At 48.0% G+C, this 19,433-nt stretch overlaps 1 protein-coding gene across 2 annotated transcripts in view; it reads right to left on the minus strand.

Annotated features, from left to right (window-relative positions):
- Nucleotides 1-18,933, minus strand: part of IGF2BP1 (insulin like growth factor 2 mRNA binding protein 1) — a 42,859-nt gene extending 23,926 nt beyond the window's left edge. For both annotated transcript variants that reach the window (XM_037491859.2, XM_037491858.2), the window contains exons 1-2: nucleotides 18,434-18,933; nucleotides 17,211-17,271 (exon numbers count right to left, since the gene is read on the minus strand). In XM_037491859.2, the coding sequence (XP_037347756.1) occupies nucleotides 17,211-17,271; nucleotides 18,434-18,608 (236 nt within the window). In that variant the 5' untranslated portion in view covers nucleotides 18,609-18,933. The remainder of the gene's footprint in view (nucleotides 1-17,210; nucleotides 17,272-18,433) is intronic.
- Nucleotides 18,934-19,433: the final 500 nt, after the last annotated feature.

Below are 19,433 nucleotides of genomic sequence, written 5' to 3' on the forward strand. Positions count from 1 at the left end.
CAAAAGACCTTTGCCAAAATATAGTCAAGTTGGGCTTGAGGACAAATTAAATATTTAGAACTCACATAACCTAGTGAACAGTGAGCCCGCTGTGTGGGCTCTGCTCTCAGAAAGTCCATGTATCCCACCTCAAACGTTCTATGCTGGTAACTTCTTTTTCCATAGTTGAAAAGTGATCCCACGGCTGCTGAACATTGACTAGAGACAGTTATTATTGTTCATTTCTATAACTTAGTGATTTCATTAAGTTCTTCTGTTTTAGAAACACTAAGAACGTTGAGTAAAAACGACATGTCTAGGATTTGCTTCAAATAATTAGGAAGGGGTAGGAATGAAGGTTAAAGCTAGGTAATGTGTATGCGGGTTTATGAAATTATTCACTCCATTTTATAGTTTTTCCATAATAAAATTTTTTCAAGTGATTATGTTTTTTAAATTCTATGATAATTCCATAAATTCAACAAACAAGGTGTGAAGACTCAGAGATTAAGAGGAAGAGAGAAGGGGGGGGCAACGAGGGACAGGCATGGGGAGGGTAATCCACTGAGATACTTAACCATAAAAAAAAAAAATTCTACTTCACCCAGACTTTGGAGTCATCTCAGGTTCCAAATTATTGGGTCTCAAAACTAATGAGGTTTTCCTTTCCTACTGGTGTTTTACTGGCAAGAGTCCAGGCCTTGTGAGGGGGAAGGCAGGAAATACAGGCCTGGGTCCGACAGAGGGAGGACCCTTCTCAGAAGGGGGACTGGCCTTGGAGGGCAGAACGTACACAGGGAAGAGTGAAAGGAGGCGGAACATCGGAACCCTGGGGAAGGTTTTTTCCAATCTTCTGCAAACCCGTTCCTTCCTCCTTCCACCCCTATAGCCAGAGGGGAGGGTGCCTTAATCTTCAATCTCGTAGATGACCCCACCCCTCTCTAGAAGAGGGCGTTCCTTTAAAGCAGGTGGGGCACGGTGGGGAGGCCACAGCAGTGGGTCTAGGAAACCTTGTCAAACTGGGGCCCCAATCCCCAGAGGCCCCCTCTGTGAGTCAAGTCAAACCTGGACTTTCAACTCCAGCAGAGAACTAGGATTAAACAACGGATCTCCAGATTAGAGGCTTCACCTCCCCCTCCCCCAGGTTACGCTTCTCTGACCAGCAGGCTCACTGTGTGGTCTTTGGCAGGTCAAGCTTTCAACTGTCTGAACCTCAGTTTTTCACATCTGGGAAACAAGAATTAGGATCAGTCCAAGTTACAGTCTCTGTCCCCAGATAGAGACCACCCTGTCTATCTCAAGGGAAACACTTTCTTAAAGACTTTTTTTTTGCCTTAATGGACTAAATAAGTGTTAACTTTTTTTTTTTTTTTTTTTGGAACATGATGAAAGCAAGAAAACTCTACTCCAGAAAATGCAAACATTTCAAGATTTCAGGAATTAACCAAGACTCTGGAATCCATCCACGAGCTCAAAGTTAAGACACCTCCCCCCCTACATCTACACATATAACTTCATCCCATTAAGGCAGGCCCCAATCTTCACTCAAGCCCGCAGGCATCTCCTCAAAGCTTTGAAGAAACTAGCCCAAGGACATTAGAAAAAGTGAGGCTGCCTGGGGAATGAGATTGGGGTGAATACTTGATGTTGGAAAGAGTGAGCAACAAAGGAGTTTCCAGACTGCAGAGAGACATTATACCCAATTTTTAATCAGCATGAAGAGGCTGGTTACCATGACTCTTCTCTAAGTTTCTGGAGTACCGCTGCCACCAGCCACTGGTTCCAGATTTTGCCACTTGTTACGCACTGGCCTATGCTGTCCACACCACAGTAGCCACTGATCACTTGAAAAGTAAGTGGCTACTAATAATGGGAAGTGAATTTTTAAATTGTCAGTGTTTACATAATCTAAATTTTCATCTGTAAATTTTGTAAACTCTAAATACAAATCAAATGTTCCCAATGAAAACTGCCTCTGAATAAGAGGCCCTATGTGTTAAATAAACCACACACCAAGTTTCTGAGACTTATTAGTGTGCATGTGCACAATCCTGTGTGTGTGTGCCCACGCACCCACCCACACCCCCAACTAAAATCTCCCACTAATTGTTCATATTGGCTGCATGTTGAACTGACAATCTTTTGGGTTAATTTTTAATTAATTTCACTCATTTTTTAAAATGTGGCTATTAAAAAGTATAAACTTGTATGTTGCTCCATGGAATCTGCTGTCAAGGCTGGCACTGTGCCATGTGAAGGGCTATGGAGAAGGCAGGCATGCCTCCTGTCTCATGGAGCTCACAGGCCAGCAAGGGATTCCAGTTTGGTTTGGGGTGGGAGAAAGTGATGAGAATGTTAACAGGAGTGGTGGAGGGCCTCCCTCCCCTCAGCAGTGGGTGATCCTAATGGGCTCCAGCAAGACCCCATGCAGCGGACACTGGAGTAGAAGCACCCTCAACCTCCCAAAGCTTATAGGCCCACTTCCTAGTTGTTTTCTCCTAGCTGGAAGTCACACGTAAAAGATATCCTCCAGGGCCTCCCTGGTGGCACCAGGAGTTAAGCACCACACTATGGGGCAATCCGCAGCCTCTACAGCACAAGTTCGATCCCCAGCTGGCCAGGGAGCAACCCACATGGCGAAGCGGACCTCTCCTGTCTTGCCTGCTGCTCCCCTCAGCAGTGTGTTTCAGTCAGTCTGCCTGTTCTGCTCCCCACTCTGTCTCTGGTGAGTCCTCTCACCCCATACATCTCTGGCCTGTACCCCAGCTCTTGTATGCATAAATAAATAAATCTTTTTTAAAAAAAGATATTCTTCAAGTGCCAACCTCTGCCTTTCCATGGTCCTTCTTCCCCACCCTGCCTCCTCATCCCTCTAGGATAGAGAGGTGGAGAAAAAAATAATTGTCCAGGAAAGCTTCTGAAGGGGGCGGGCCTGGCACGCTCCTGGCAGGGTAGTAGCTGAGAAAAGGGGCGGGGCCGGGGAGGGGAGCAGGAGCTGGCTCAGTGCCCTGGGCACCGTGCCAGGCTGATCCAGAGGCAAGGCAGTCAGACAGGCAGGCGGGCGGGCTGATGGGCAGGGTTAAGGTCCGTCCAAAGGAAACACTGCCCTACTGGGAGGTGCAGGACCAGGCAGAGCAGACATCACCACTAATGAGAATCCTGAGTGCAGAGGGGACTGGAAGGCAGGGGACACCCTTGGGAAGGATCCGCGGTCCGGCGAACAAGGTCTCTGAAATCCATGTGGCACACGCACACGTTCACACGTGTGCTGACTCATGCGCTAGCACTGGGGACCAGCAGGAGGGAGGGAGTCCTCCAGGACAGATTCTGGTCTGAGCCCTATTTGTTCTTGTACCTGTGAATAAGCTTCCTGGCCTACCTGGAGTCAAGGAGGAGGAAGGGCATTGCTAGGCTTCTCACATGACAAGGACACACGCACAGCGACAGACATACACATGCTAAAAGTCCGAATGAAGGAAATCAGATTCCCATGCGGAGGGATGAAAGGGGTTGAGGCAGGAGAGGGGTAAGCCCCTAGCCAAAGAGGGTCCTAAACAGTCACCCACATTCTAAATTGGAGAAACTGAGGCTCAGAGAAAGGATAAAGGCTTGACAACTTGAGGTAGGAATAGAATTCCCCTCCTAGGCATGTTTACGCTCATTTCACCAAAGCTCACTGCTTTCACTCTGACAAGTGTTAACACGGAAGCTTGTAGAGCCCCGATGTCAGCAGCAGGAAAAATGCCCATATTCTGTATGGTTAAGTGCACGCCAACTGGCTCTCACTGCATGCGGCTCCAATTTGGGCATAAGATTTAACTTGCAGAAGAGCTAACTGCACTATAATACGGCTGAATGACTGTCAGAGAGATTTGTTAGCAGGCTAGAAGGGCAGTCACCCAAAATTTTTGTCTTGCAAAATTTCACCTAAATTTGGGGTAGGCAGGGAAGCAAATAAGTGATGGGGGGTGGTACTAACTAGCATTACAGAGCAAGTAAGCCTCAAGGATGAACTCACTGCCGGTTTTCCTCATCACAGAAATGAATGGTTTGACAAGAGAGTGCTCGTCTTTTTCTTGCTCATTTGGGCAGGGCCAGAGGAAACCGAAACAGGAGATTTTTAGACAGAGGAGTTGGAGCTGACTTTGTTTCCAGACAATTCCAAGTAGGCTCGGGCCAGCTGCCACTCCCTCACTGCACCTTGCTTTCTCTGCCTGGAATCTGGCTCTGTCACCTGAGGGGTTCCTGGAACTGAGCCCGGCCATGTGAACTACACAGAGAAAAATGGGAAGAAAGTATCTGAGGATTGGGGAGTGTAAAGACAAAACCTAAAATGTGGGGACAAATGGAAAAGAGATGACTTATATGAGCAGTGCAGCCTTATCAGTGGAGGTAGAAATGGTGTGGGGAAGAGATTAAGGGGGGGACGACATTGCTCACCACCCTCCTCAGGCTCACAGTGGTAGTTCTCCGGGGCGGGGCGGGGCGGGGGGGGGGGCACACTCTAGAAATACCATTTTCTGCCCCAGCCTCACTGGAGATGGTGGGTAGCTCTTACCCCCCAGTGGAGATGGCGGCATCCTTCCAGAAAGCTTAAGAGCCAAAGCTCTAGCACTCTGGGGCCCAGAGGACTGGCTGAGGATGGAGCTGCCTCTCAATGGAAAAGGCATGCCTCAGAAATGGAGAGTCCTCAGGAAGGAATGCCCAATGTGGTGCAAAGATTTTGAGGCCAAGGTCTCAGGAGCAAAATAAAAGCAAACACCCCCAAAAAGAAATCAGCCTTCTGCACTCCCTTACACTGAGAGTTGGAGAAATTCTTGAAATTGTTATTGTTTCCTATGAAAGGATGATAATTTACCCCAGTATTCACTGAAAAAACAAATTTATACTATTATAAATAGAAGTCCGGGTTGAGTGTCTCTAACTTGAGGTTAGAGACCTCGAGGGATTCAGCGGATCCCCCTCCAGTTGCCAACAAAGACCTGTTGGAGGTCAGAAACTTCAGGAAACCCGAGTTTGTTTCTTCCTAATGGGATGGTTCTTAATCACACCAGCTCTGTCCTCAACCTGGATGCCCATCCTGAGCTCTGCCCTAGCTTTGGGGCAGAAGCAAAACACCCTCTCTGTAGAGGTCTTGCTCCTAAGTCCTGGTATTCTGTCCTGAAGATGGAAAAGCGCCTTCCAGGACAGCTGGGGCACCCCTGGCCAGCAGCATGGGGGCCAGGTCTCTAGCAGTCAAGGAGACCTAGACCAACCGCAGGGCCTTTCACTGTGGAGGGCAGTGGGAAGCAGAGCAGGCAGGGCAACTGAGGAGAAAAAGAGGTGCCTGGGAAGGGCGGCAGCAGCTGAGGGTGGGGGAGGGCTGGCAGCAGCTGGGGGGAGGAGGGGAGTCCTCAAGAACCAGCAATTGAGAAGATCTGAGCAGCTGAGCGGCCGGGTGGCGTCGGCCGGGCCTATGTCCCACATGGCGACCCCTTTTCCCAGTCCCTCACCTAACCCGGGGAAAATGGAGCCCTCAACCTCCCACCCCTGCCCCTGGGTGGGCCACGGTGGAAGAGCCAAGCAGGAGGTCAGGGAATGCCCTGAGGCTCTCCTCTTCAGCAGGACTCGGCACAGTCTAGAATGTTCTGCGGCCAGGAGCCTCTGTGTACCCCTACTGCTCTGTCCGGGTCCCACCCAGCCCAAGGGGCCCTCAGCTACCCGCACAGGGCCCGGAGGAGGAGGGGACCCGTGCCGGGGGCTGCCGGGTGGGGGTGGGGACCAGGACTTTGCCCTTTGTCTCCCTCTCCAGATCCACCGGCCGAAACCCGACCCCATCCGCGAGCCAGGCAACCAGCGAGGGGCAGGCTCCCCCCCCCCCCCCCGGGTCCTTTAGTAAATCCAGACCCGACCTCCCTGTGGTCAGGGCTGTGACTGAGGTGGTCCTGTGGGGGAGGGGGCTTCCCGCCTGCAAACAGGCCTGCAAGCATTTAAGTGGGAGCCAGTTGGGGGTAGGGGGCCGGGAGGGGGCTGGAAGTGGGGCCGCAGAAGCTGGAGGGGAGAAAATGGCCCGGGAGGCGGCATTCCTTAGAGACCTCGGCTGGGCTGCGGGAGGAGGCAGGACAGGGCTGGGGAGGCCTCCCACTGAGAAGGCAGGAACTGAGGCCTGGGAGTGGGATGGAGTGGGGCATGGAACTAAGGGGCCTTCCGGGCCTGCAGAGAAAAGACCCTCCTCCCAGGGCAGGTCCCCACGTCACTCCGGGAGTCTCTACATTCAAGTTAGAACTCAAGAGTCACACCAGGGCATTTGTCTGGGGGCGAGAACAACCTTCTTTGTCTGCCCTTTTGGGGTGTTATCAAATAACAATCTTATTAATAACTCATATTTTTACAGCACTTTATAGAGTTTACGAAGTACTTCTCACACTCGCCCATGAACCTAGAGTAACATTAGGTTGATTTGAGCCTCTAAACAACCAGAGCCAATTGAGAAGATTTTCATTTCATTCTGTAGTTCAAAAACCAGGCTCAGAGATTAAGTGACTAGCCCAAGGTGACGCCAGCCAGAAGGGTCACGATGCCCCAAGCCTGCTCCTGCTTGACAGGAATAAAGGGTAACCGGGTTCTCCCTCCGCCAAAACATGTATGTACTATGAATTATGATTCTGGTAGGCATGTAACAAAGGTCAACTCTTTGTGCCTTCCAGCCAGGAGGGGGGATGGGAAGGGAAGCGACTCAATTCTTGCCCTTCCCCCCAAGCTCCCATTTTCCCCAGGGTTGAACCCAAACAAAAGGAAGGGGGGGTTGGGGGAGAATCAGCCAAAGGCTTCCAGTCTGGGTGCCTACCAGAGTGCCAAAGGATGGAAGATCTTAGAACACAAAAACACTTATCCAGCTAATTTCATGGGGTTTCTGGAGAGGAGGAAACAAAGCCCAGGAAAAGAAACTGAGCCCAGGTCCTACGGTTTCCACATCTGAAGAAAGGACAGGCTGAGAGCAACGCCTGAATTCTCACCCAGCTCAAGTCCTTCCTCACATGCACCTCCCTCTCCATGAGTTTCCTTCCCAGAGAATTCCCTTCTCTCATTTAAGTTGCCCAAACAAGTGGAGAATTTTGTTTCTTAAGCACTCAACAATTGCTTGAACACTCTCCATGGTGAGAGGAAAACAAAATGCACAGCAGGTTTGAAACACCTGGGAAGAAGGCTCAGAGTAGGAAGAAATTAATGTTGGGCATGTTTTTATTTGCTCACCTCCCATCCCCCACCCCCACCCCCCAAAAAAGCTCAAGGTATGACTCAACTTCTGTTAGAGAATGGCCTGTTTCCTCTAAGAAATCTCAGACTTGGGGTAGCAAGGTCTGGGTCTGAATCACAGCATTACTGTTGATCCAATGTGTGAGCTTAGCGAAGTTACTTGACCCACTCAGAGGTTCAGTTTCTTCTTCTGTAGAAGGTAATATTCGCAGGGTTCTTAGGAGATCAGGGGCCTGATGGCCTAAAGCTCTGAACAAGAAACTCAACGAATGCTTCCCCCAAATAATGTAGAGAGGACCCTCATCGCCTTGCACAGTGTTCTGGAGCAAAGACGCAATAAGCAGGCACTTCGGTCCTGTAGACCTGAGAGCTCTCCCCAGTGGAATGCCACCCCTCTTTAAGATGACTTGCCTTCCCACAAACATCTGTCAGTCCACAATGCTCTCCTTAATCCACTCCTGTTTCTGCCTAGGCTCCAAACTACAGCTTAGCTCAAAGCCTCCATCCTGTTTAATTCCTGAGGTTGTGTGCCTCCCACTTCAGCACATTATCTCGTGACCTCCCCCAGCCCTTCCAGGATATAAAGTGAAAATGCTGCAGGCACAGGGCAGGGATCTTACTTTCTACCCCTTTAGGGCAGCTCCCTCTCAGCCCCTATGTCTCCCTTCCCCACCCTTAAAAGACCCAATAATACTAAATAAAAACAATAAAAATTTACATTCCATAGCCAGGCAAAGACTATCATTTTATAGTGGAGGAAGTGACCACCAAGGAAAAAGCCCCACTGTCAGTGGCTTAAATATGGGGTGGGGGTGGGACTGGGAGGTTACTGTTTAATGGGTAGAGTTTCAGTCTTGCAAAATAAAGATGGTTGCACAACAAAGTGCATGTTGTGTTCTCAGTACCACTGAACTGTATGCACTCTTGGAGATGGTTACAATAGTAAATTTCACATGTGTTTTACCACATTGAAAATAATTTTTTCCAATGCCAAGGTAAGAGATAAAGTGAAAAATCTACAAGCTGCTGGAGAAAAACTACCTGATAAATTACATTTTCTCCCTCATTGTATTTCTAGTACCTCACAAAAGACATGCCATGCCATAATAAACTGACTAAATAAAATGAGTGGATGAATGCACACACACAGGAATGAATGCACGATTAGAGGTACTAAATTTGCAGCAAACCATTCTTGTTAAATATTTTCTTGTGTGGAATTTTTGGTTATAAACATATATCTTTAACATCCCCATCCCCCTAGAAATGGCTAAATGATTGAATGGCAAAGAACACACACACACACACACACACACACACACACACATACTCATACTCTATGAAATCGCTGACCATGGGGCGTTATACAAGGACCTGGACAGACTGCATTCCTTTTTCTTGTTGGTTTATAAGGAAACTACTCCATCAAATCAGTGAGAGCCAAGGATAGGAAAGAAAAATGATCTCACAGAGATAAGAGGATACTTGTGAAGATCAGTTTATTCCACCCCTGCTGACCCCCAGTTTATTCTGGACAGATACCATTCCACCTTATTCTAAAAGTCAGCATCTGTCTCAGTAATAAGCAGAGGAAAAACCTCTGCAGGCAACAAATTTCCCCTTTTTTTACATTAAGTAAGAAGTTGCTGGATGGGACACTCTATAAGAGGAATGAATAAAGTACTCTCCTGTTCGAGCCCTGGGGCCTTCTCAGCCAACATCCCATTATGTCTAGTCCCTGCTCCCAACACTGGTTGCAGTCACCAAAAGCCATGTCTGTGTAGGATCATCTTTGCCCTTTAATTTAAGGCTCTGTCTCTAAATCCTGCCAAAGCAACTGTTCTCTGTTACAGTTGGACTTCTCCTCCCAAGCCATTTAAAGACCTGGAGGAGGAAGTAGAATAAATATTTCTAACTGAGTAGATATCCTTAACAAGTTTACTCCATCCAACAGCCCCCACTTTAGTTCCTGTCTCCCCTCATTTTCTCCTCCTCAGAGTACCTAAATGGAAAGTTGACAAGCCCCAAGCAATCCCAAATGCTACTCCAGAAAAGAGGCAAACACACATCATTCCGCATAAAGTAATTGTAAAACCCTTTATAGTAACTGATTAAAGTCACAAGCCTGTTAAATGGCTAAAACCACCTCCGGATTGGAAGCCCTTCCCCTCCTCACCCCACTAAGAAAAAGTTCACTCTTCACTTCCTGGACTGAGATGTTGGAAGGGGCTGAGGGGCTGAGCAGATGTGCCTGAGCACCCTTTAACAGGGAGGGCTGAAGGGAGGAAGTGGACCAGTAGGTAAGTTCTGAGCACATCTCTGCGGACTGTTTCCAGACCAGGGGACCAGGAAGAAAAAGGGAAGCCACAGCGGCTCTGCCCTCCAAGAGGGCACTGGAAGAGGGCAGTGGATGCACCTACTTCCCAGGCGTCCAGAGACCCCGAAGGTCCACGGGGTTAGCTTCCCAAGAGCAGGATGTTAAGGAAAACCTGCCCATTCCCCATCAGATAGGAAAGCGCTCTTGTTTCTTCCTTCCTGAGACCCAAGAGGGCTCACAATGTCCCCGTCCCCTTCATTCTGAATCCTTACACCTTCCCCCATCTCTAGGATTTGGGTGGTTCCCCCACTCGTGTTACTACCCTATGTAAACTATGACAGCAGCCCTGAAATGTGAAATTTAAGCTCAGAAGCTGGCATTCTCAGGACAGTCCTCAGTCTCCACTGTGCTTTCCCCATCTCTCCAAGCCTTTGGCTCAGAGGATAAGAGATGCGGTGGTGGTTACAACATACTAGGGACTCTGGGAGGTCACCCTGGTGAGTTTCATGTCCCTCCCCCCACCCAAAAGGTGACCTTTTCCTTTCAGGATGCAAATAGTTATCAAGGCAGCCTACACACAAAGCCCCCTGGTATGGCTCACCATCGCTGTCCACATAAAACACAAACCCAACTCACTAAGGTACTTAAAACCCCTAACCTACTGCCCTAGATAGATGTCCCCGACTGCCACTCAACCGCCCAAAGACAGGCAGCAAGAGGCACATACCTTAAACAAATAATTAACGACAACTGATGGGTAACAGCATCAGTTTACAGTAACAGAAACTGAGGCTTATGGAGGTTAAGGAACTTTTCCAGTTCCCCAGTGAGTGCCTGACTTCAAAGTTTCTTGTTTAAACACTGAACTTTTTACTGGCGAGACCTTTCCTCCACTCTCTGCTGGAGGGTAGGAGTGACCCAGGATAGGTCCTGAGACGTCACCTACAGAGCTTCCTCCCTCCTTGAGACTCAAGAATTCCAAATGATTCATCTTCAGCTCCTATTGCCAAAGAACTCAGACCCCGTAAACAACCTTTATACACAACATTTTTTTTTTATTTCGGATTCTCTGATTTCTCCTCGTAAAGATTCTAACTAAATCCAATCAACTAAACTAAACTATCCAATCAAATTTCACTCAGACTTAACATTTTCCATTTCAAGTGGCCAAAACATCTGAATGAAGGGCTAATTTTTTAACTGAAACACTGAAGTTTTCCTTAATCCTCTTTCCGTAAGAAAAGATGTGAGGATTGACTACACTCCAAGGAACAGACATGGTGGAGAGACATGGAGAGAGAAAATGAAGAGGAAGCCTCCATGACTGCCTTCTAAGATTTTCTCCACATCCCTTTTCTGAAGTGTGAGCATAATTCCCACCCATCCTGCCAGGTCCTTTATATGCCACCGAGATGGCACTAAGAGTCAGACTTGTGCTGAGGGATCTTGAAAATATCTGGACAATCCAGTCCCCAACACCTTTTAATCACCCAGCTGTTTTTTACTTCATTCAAAAAGCAGCTCAATGATGGCTAGCGTGCTCCATGGCCCTGCCATTGAGACAAGCACATCAAACCCTGGGCCCCCGGAACAGGGGGCCGTCTGGTGGCATTTGTTCTGTACGCAATTCCATTTAGGTGTTTTGCAATCGGATTTTAAAGCCATGACATCAGGACCTACTTTTCTCCTGAGGGTTTTACCCATAACCAACACATTTATTTCAAGCTGTCTGTGTGTAGGGTGAAAGCTTGTTCAAGCTGGCTGTCCCTTCATACCTCAGCAATTTCTTGTACACCTACTGTGCTGCAAATACAAGAAGGGCTTACAAAGCTGACTCTGCTTTTCCAATAGTAGGATGATTCCTTCCCACCCACTAAAAAACTGTCCCCCTCTGAACAAAATCTGAGCCGCTCTCCAAGTTTTATTTGAGTGAAGTTACCAAACAGGGAGCTGAACGCCCCTGTTGTGTGTCCTTGCAATGGAGTGAGTTATCACAGGCACTTCCTCTCCTGGACCACCATTTTCTAGCCAAATCAAATTTTTGTCAAAAAGCTAATGAGCATGGACTTTCTCTGGTGCATGATTCTGTGAGAACAAAATCTTTGCTTGCTTTTGTTTGGATGAGCATTTAAAAAGGTGTGGGAAGGGGAAGAAATGTGCTCTGCACAGTGGAAATGGGTGCAAATGTGATATTAACATGGACTCAAACCCTGGAGCTACCCTGAGGAAGGCTTCAAAGTCTAGCCATTGGCTAACTGGAACACTTGTTTAATTTTTTACAGCATGCACAAAACCCACCGCAGACCCTCTGGTTACTCTTACTCCCCTTGTTTTTGTTTCAGCCAGCCTTGGGGACATAGGGACAGTCCATTTCTCAAGATTACAGATGATCTCACACTGTTGACTCTTCAAGTCTCTGCCCTATGGCCAAGGTGCCTCAGCCCCTGGGAAAAGGCAAGGACGACCTGCACCTCCATTTTCTCTCCACCTCTCTCACCCTCATTTCCCTTACCCACCCTTCCTCTCTCAGCCTCTTCACTTTATTTGCCCCCACCGGCTTTTCTGCTTCTGCCTTAGAATGAATGGAGAGTTCTTAAGACAGCGGGGGGGGGGGGGGGGGGGGGGGGCTTCTGCAGAGGTCTGCGCCCCAGCAGGCGCAGGAGGGGGACTCTCCACGTGGGGAAGCCGCAGGGAGATTTGGGGCCTGGGGGTTCCCAGAGCTAAGGTGAAGCTGTTTGCAGGGGCGCCCCAGCCTGGGGTCTTGGACTCTGGGAAAGGAAGCCTTCCTCAGAGACCCAGGCCTGCGGATGTTCTCGGGCAGGGGCTTGTTCAAAGGAAGAAGGCGGGGGGGGGCCCGGCGCGGAGCGGGCGCGGAGGTTGCGCGGCCGGGGTGGGGGGCGGCGGGCGGGGAGGGGCTGGGGCAGCAGGGCCGGCGCGGGCTCTCCAGGAAGCGCCTCCAGCGCCCGGCGACTTTCTCTGTTTTTTGAAAAGGGGAAGGGAAGGAAAGCAAAAATAGCCTGTCCTTCGTCGAATCTGCCGAATCTACCATCCGTCTAGGAAACGGCGTCTGCCACCCCCTCCTCTCCGTGGGTCGCTGTGCGCCTCCAGCCGCTCTCCTCTTTAAAAGCGAAGCGGGAAATCCACCCCAACCCCCATCTCTCTCTCTCTCTCTCTCTCTCTCTCTCTCTTTCCCTGTCTGGAATTTCCAATCCAGGACTAACTCGTCTGATTTCTCCAGTCTCCCCTGCTGCTTTTTTCCTCCCCTTTTCTCTCCCTAACACCCCCATCCCCAAAATCTAAGCTGCACTTTCTGGAAGACATTAGCCATATTTTAAAAATCTTTTAATAGGATGGGGAGCGAACAAGACTACGTTTAAATTTTAACAGCTGGCAAAAATGCCTGTTCTTCAAAAGCCTTCGGTTTATACACTGATTCTAAGGCCAACATCATTACTACCACTCCAAAAACCAACACAGGTATAATCCAATACAGATCCCTTCAACGAAAAATTCTTAAACCCCTACAACTAGCACGTGCTCTCCCCCTTTTCACTCAACTAAACCAGATCTGAACTTTTTTAAAGTCTTAAATTGTATACTCATCAGTCCATCTCAATGATATCTTTGTCAACTGGCTGCTACACATTAAAGTATAAAATAAACCCCCAAAATAAAAAGTCTTAAAAATATCCAAACACACAAAGTAGATCCAAATAACATACATTAAGGTAATTTTAAAAGATTAGAAGCCCAGAACCTTTGAATCAAGTATCTTCCAATTACTAATGTCATGCATTTCATCTCCAAACATAATTACAAGAATGTTTTGCTCTTTTCCCACCAAAAATGGTGCCATTAAAACTTTACATTTGGAACAGTTAACTATACTTTGAATAAATTAGTGATGAAAATTATAATTCTTCCCCTCTTTACTAAAAAGTTCCCCATCTGGGAAACCACTGGAGCAAATATCTTTCTACTGTGGGTCAGAAAATAAGGGGCTGTGGTAACCCACCACTCTTGCAAGGCACAAACACCACAGGGCTTACGAAAGTCATCTTGAAACACTAGTGACATCAAGTTAAGGATTTGTCTAGCAACAAAGAAAACTTAATTTATGAGTCTATGAAGTTTAATTTCTAGGTGGAAATTAAAATGAAGAGAAGGAATCCTGATTTCCTATCCTCCTCCAAACAGTACAGAAACATTTAAGAATCAACATTTTTACTTATTTAAAGTCAAAAACTATAATAAAAAGCCTTTTACTCCAAATGTCATAAGCTGTTTCTACTTCAGACTTATTTATTGACTACAAGTCAGTTTTCTCTTTCAATCACAACCACTGAAAGTGCCTAAAAATTCTCCAATATTTATTATACTCCTTGGCTGTTCAAGACACCCACTCCTTGTTTTTTTTGTAGTACACCCAATTCATTTTCAGTGCCTTAGAACAATTTTCACTAAAAGCAAACCAATTCCTGAAAGCAAACTTTTTGCTTCTTTTGACATTTAGTGATCTAGTTATTTTAGAGCCTCCAGGAATCATTTAAAATTAGAAATATTTTTGCTATTTACAGGACATCCCTTTGCAAAGATTTTGAAAGTTGCTGGCTTTAGAATATTAAACTGCAACTTTAATATAGTTTGAACACTTTGTCCTGAGAGTTCTCACACATTGGTTTGGTTTTTAATACTTGGAAATTTAAGGAAAAAAATTATTAGTCCACATCATTTTAAGTGAACTTAAGAAACAACCATAAGCCAGCCTAAAAAACCCAAGTCTTTAACTTGAACACATTTCACTTAGAGAAATGCAATATATCTCTTCATTTTTTTAACAGCAAACAACTTTTATTCTGATGACACCAGTTTGACAGTAGGTATGCTATCTTTAGGTCACATTCCTCTAGAAAAAAGGCATACAGTGGCAAATGAAACAAAAGTTTAATTCTCTTAAAAAGCAAGTCATTTCCTAAAGTAAACAAGTCTTAAGACGTACACCTTTTACCTTAACTACCCTTAAGTCTCTCAAAATAAAACATATATTCAAATCCTTGCTCCCACTGTTTTTTAAAAGCTTTTAGTTTTTCTCCTTTGTCCCACTATTTGATAATGAATATACACAAATTCTCAAAACAAAAAAAAAGTCCAAAATATTAACCAAAATTCCAACACTTAGTGAGGGGGCTAGGGAAGGTGACCTCAGGAATTAGTGTCATTCATTTGAAAAATTAAAATTAATTTGTTTTCCATTTATACACTGTTCAGATTTCTTGGGTACTTAGTAAGGTACAAATTAAATTATATGTCTGAAGTAGATACAAAGTTAAAACAAAATATAATACTTCCAAAATCAGGGTTGCTCAGGTAACTGATAATTTTCTCTTTTGAGATTTCCCCCTCTTAAAAACAAAAACACCACATTCCAGGAAACACTGAGATTGTCCTATTTTTATGAATCTTTTAGAAATCTTTAAAATCTTAATTCACTTGAATGAAACCTAGTGAATCAGAGTCCTATTTTAAAGAGTGAAAACACAGGAGAGTACACATACACAATATATATAATCTGTTCATTTTGCTTAAAATATATCAGTTAATAAACTTGTCCCTAATCTATAGTCAAAAGATTGAAAAGCCAGTAACGAACCAACTGAATAAGTATTTTTCAGACATAACTAAAAACACATACCACAACAGGCTGCCTCAAAGAACACAAAATGATAGAGCAAACTAACTTCATGAAAACAAACTTTTTTTTAAATTCTAAAACTTCAAAAATTGATTCATTCTAGAAAAATGAAGTGCCTTACCACCACCACCACCCCAAAAATAAAATAAAACTGAGCACAACTGACTCAATGTTTGTGCTCCAAAATGATTTCAGGAAGGGAGAGAACACAAAAGATCTAATTTAATATGGGTGTGTAAAGGAAGATTTTGTACCCACTCTTCTCACAAACCCCACCCCTTCCCAACTCAAAAGAGCCCTCGGTAATGCATTTTGGAGGGAACAAGAAGCCTAGAAATGACTTGAAAGCAAGCAGATGGCTTTAAAAAAGATCCATAAATACAGAGCACCATGAAAATTAAAATACAAATGTTTGGGGTTCCATTTCATCACATTTTGCTTTTTCTCTTACATTTTCCCTCCTTCCCTTTAAAATTTAAACCATCCAGAAGAGCACAAGAAAAAATTTCCACATATTTCAGAATTCCACTCTGGGTTATTTCTCATCAATATGTTTCAAACACTGAAGTTTTCGATTCAAGTCTCTACAATCTTCTCATTAAATCTACTGTGGTGTCAGTATACGTTTGTATGATTCTGTTATCCCCATCTCTAGAAAATGTTTCAAAATAATAAGACTTCTGTCCTTCCTTCCAATTTTACTGCTGCTTGACTCCTAACTCTAATTGCCTTTCCAATAAGAGTATTTCAAACCCTTGAGATTAAATCACAAGCTCTATAAACATAGTTACAAGCCATATTGATCATCTATAGATACAATAGTTCCAAGTTACTGAACTATCTCAAGCTAAACCACTGCACAGATTTTTCTCCCATGAAACTTTCCAGATCTTTACTCCCCAAAAGAGCACAACCACCCACCCCAATCCTTCCCCCCAGAAAAAGCCAAAGACTATTCTGAAATGCATGTAGCAAGTTACCAGTTGAAATGAAGGAAGGGGGGTGGGATAAGATCAAAGATTTACTGGAGGTTGAACAGGAGAGAAAACTCTGCACTGTCAATATGTTTAAAATACCACTTGAAAAATCAGAAAGACTCTGCCATTATTCTTCCCTGCCAGAGTTCAATTAAAGATTTGAAATACAACATGAAATCAGATTTGTAGATAACATGATAGAGGTACCAGAAAGGTACTGAAACATGAAAACACACACACACACACACACACACACACACACACACCATTCATCCAAAGAGTTGTAGACCCTCCAAAGAGCCCCAGCTCACAGCCTGAACACAAAGCTCTCACCCCAGATGGTCCCCTTCTAACAATGGACTGAAGGAGTGGGGGCTTGGGGGCTCAGAAAGAATAGTACAGCCAAAGCATATTCTTTGGAAAATCTATTTGTGGGGAACCAGGCCATGTGAGGGCTTGGGGTAGGGATGGAAAAAAAATAATAATAATGTCCTTGCGGGTTGCAGGAATATAAATAAAGCACAAGTGTGAGAGGATTCTTTGGGAGGTAGGAACTCATTCCATTTCCTCTAGGGAGTCTAGAAAGACACTCCCCAAGTCCATGTAAGAATTATGAGGGATGGATGAGGAAAAAAAGAAAAAAGAAAAGGAAGACTGCTAGGAAGTTGCAGAAATGTCCAGGAGTTTGAACTCTTCAAAGATTTACATACTGCCGTACAAAAATGGCCCCACACACCTTGAACAAACTCCACAAGGTTTCTCCCCTATTGATTTTTTCCTACACTTCTCCAAGTCACATCTCTTAGCACACCCCCCCCCCAGCACTAGCTTATTTTTTTACAAGCTGTAAACCACCCATTACAAGATCTTAGCCAACCTTCCCTCCCTGCCCCCAACATCCGGAGTTGGGGGTAGGAAGGCCAGCAAAGGGTTTCTTCCACTGGAGACTCTATGGACCCCTAAGACTGGCCCTCAGCGTCCCCTGCCCCCCCCAAGAGCTCTTTCCTACCTTTGTTTTTTGGGGACCGAGTGTTCAATCTCTAGGCGTTTTCCTTGCAATTCCACTTTCCCTAAAAATTAAAAAGAAAAAAAAAAGACAATATGAGAGCTTGAAGGGGGTGGGAGGAAAGAAGGAAAAAGACGGTATATTAGGGTAATTCAGGAGTTCCTGGGGTTTGAGACCTTTCCTGGGAATCCAGGCAACGGGTTCCGAAGCCGGCAGGGAAAAAGGTCGCTACCGGAAAGGTGGAAATCTATAAATTCATTATTATACCTTAATTTTTTTGTTTTCTCACCGAGGCTATATGAATTGTGGATCGCGCTGGGAGCCTGATTAGGGAGAGGTGCGGGGGCGTTTGTGTGAGCCGGCCGCCTACAGGCTCCCAGATATCTGGAGAAGGGGCCGCGAGAAAAAGGGGGCCCCATGTCTCCGAAAGTGTGTACCAGGGGTGGGGGGTGCAGAATGAAACTTTTATTTTTTTCCGTCGAGCCAGGGTAAGGGACTTGGGGGCGGCGGGGTGGTCACCTGTCGGGGCCGGCAGGGAGGAGGGGTCCTGGGGGAGCGGCGGGGGGCCCCGCAGGGAGGGACCCTCGCGGCCGCGGCGCGCTCCTTTCGGCCCAGCCCGGGCGTCTCGGGAAGCAGCATGGCGACCCTGCGCCGCGCCGCCGCGCCACCCGGCTCACGCCCCACTTTCAAATCAAAATGGCTCAAGACCCAGGCCCTGGGCGGGAGGCGGGACCCCCAATCCTCCCCGAAGGCCGCAGCACCCACGGAAACCCAGGAAATGGGAAACGCAGCTGGGTCGCCCTACCGGGCCTGGAAAGGCCTAGGGCGGAGGAAGGGGAGCCGGGGGTGTCCCAGCTGCCCTGGAAGGGAGGGGGGCGTCCAGCCGCGGATAGGGAGGGGCTGACGTGGGAATAACGCCCAGGCGCCGGACCCACAGTCGAGACCCCCCACCACTGCCCAAGGGGGTTCCCGCCCCGTCGGGGGGCGAGTGGGGGGGAACAAGAGGGTCACCTTACTAAAGCGCCAGCTCCTGGGCGCTGGAAGGGGGCGAGGGATTCTCCAGTGTCTCTGCACGGGGTGCGGAGGCGTCGAGGGAGGGTGGGCACGGAGGCTGGGCCCCCCGAGTCTGGGGGAGCGGAGTTGGCGGGCGGGCTCGGGGACGCGGGGCTCCGCGCGCCGCTCGCGGGCTCCGCGGTGTTTTGTTCGGGAGGTGGGCGCGCTCTTACCGGAGAAAGTTTCGATGGCCTTCATCGCCCAGTGCTCGTCGGGGCAGTCCACGAAGGCGTAGCCGGACTTGACCAGGAACTGGCCGCTGTAGGAGATCTTGTGCTCCGCGAACACTTTCTCCAAGTCCGCGGGGGTCACGCTCTCGTTGAGGTTGCCGATGTACAGCTTGTTCATGGTGGCGGTCTCGGGCAGGACGCGTCCCTGGCAAGGCCGAGCGGGCGGGTGCGCGCGGCGAGCCTCCTAGGCCGAGAGGCGGGAGGCCGTCAGCAGGCGCCGCAAACTTTCTTTCCACCCCACCCCTGAAGTTGTCCGGAGCCCGGGGCGGGAAGGGCGGCCGGCGGGCGCGCGGCGGTCTCGGGGGAGTTGGGGAGGCCGGAGAAGTGGCCGCGGCGCGCGGGAGGCTGAGGACGCGGCGCAGCTCCTTCCCTTCAGTCCGAAACCCCTCCGAGCGGGCTGGTGTGTCACGTTTCTCCGCGGCCGCCCTGGCGCCGCCTCTAAATAAAATCGACTTGGAAAAAAAAAAAATGGAGCGGAAAAAAAAAAAAAAAAGGACGAAGCCACGTGGTGAAAGCCCCCACCCACCCTGCAGGGGAAGACCCCTGACGCCGCCGGTCCCGTCCGCCCCGCAGCCTAATCCGGGCCCACCAAGCTCCCGCCGCGGGGGAGGGGGGCGCGCAACGCACCCTCGGGGTGAACCGCCCCAGCCCGGAGCGCCGTCCCGGAGCGCTACCTGCCCCCTCCCCCTCGGCGAGAATCTGGCCCCCGGGAGGGCGCCCCGCCCCCACCCGCCCGCCCGGCGGCCCCCGCCCCGGCTGGGGGAGGGTGGTCGGGGCCAGACTCTCCCGTCTCTTCAGGGGTGAAATGCACGGTGATTTTTTAATCGTGTGGTAGGAGGGGGGATTTGCCCACCCCGGTTCCCCGCTAGCGACTGACAGGCGGGGGACCGCCAAGATAGACAAAGAGAAGCCGAGGACTCTGGGGTCTTCAGGAGGTGGTCGC

Source organism: Talpa occidentalis, unplaced genomic scaffold (genome assembly GCF_014898055.3).
Source record: "Talpa occidentalis isolate TD23 unplaced genomic scaffold, MPIMG_talOcc4v2.1 talOcc4.7, whole genome shotgun sequence".
In the NCBI taxonomy this organism is placed as follows: domain Eukaryota; kingdom Metazoa; phylum Chordata; class Mammalia; order Eulipotyphla; family Talpidae; genus Talpa; species Talpa occidentalis.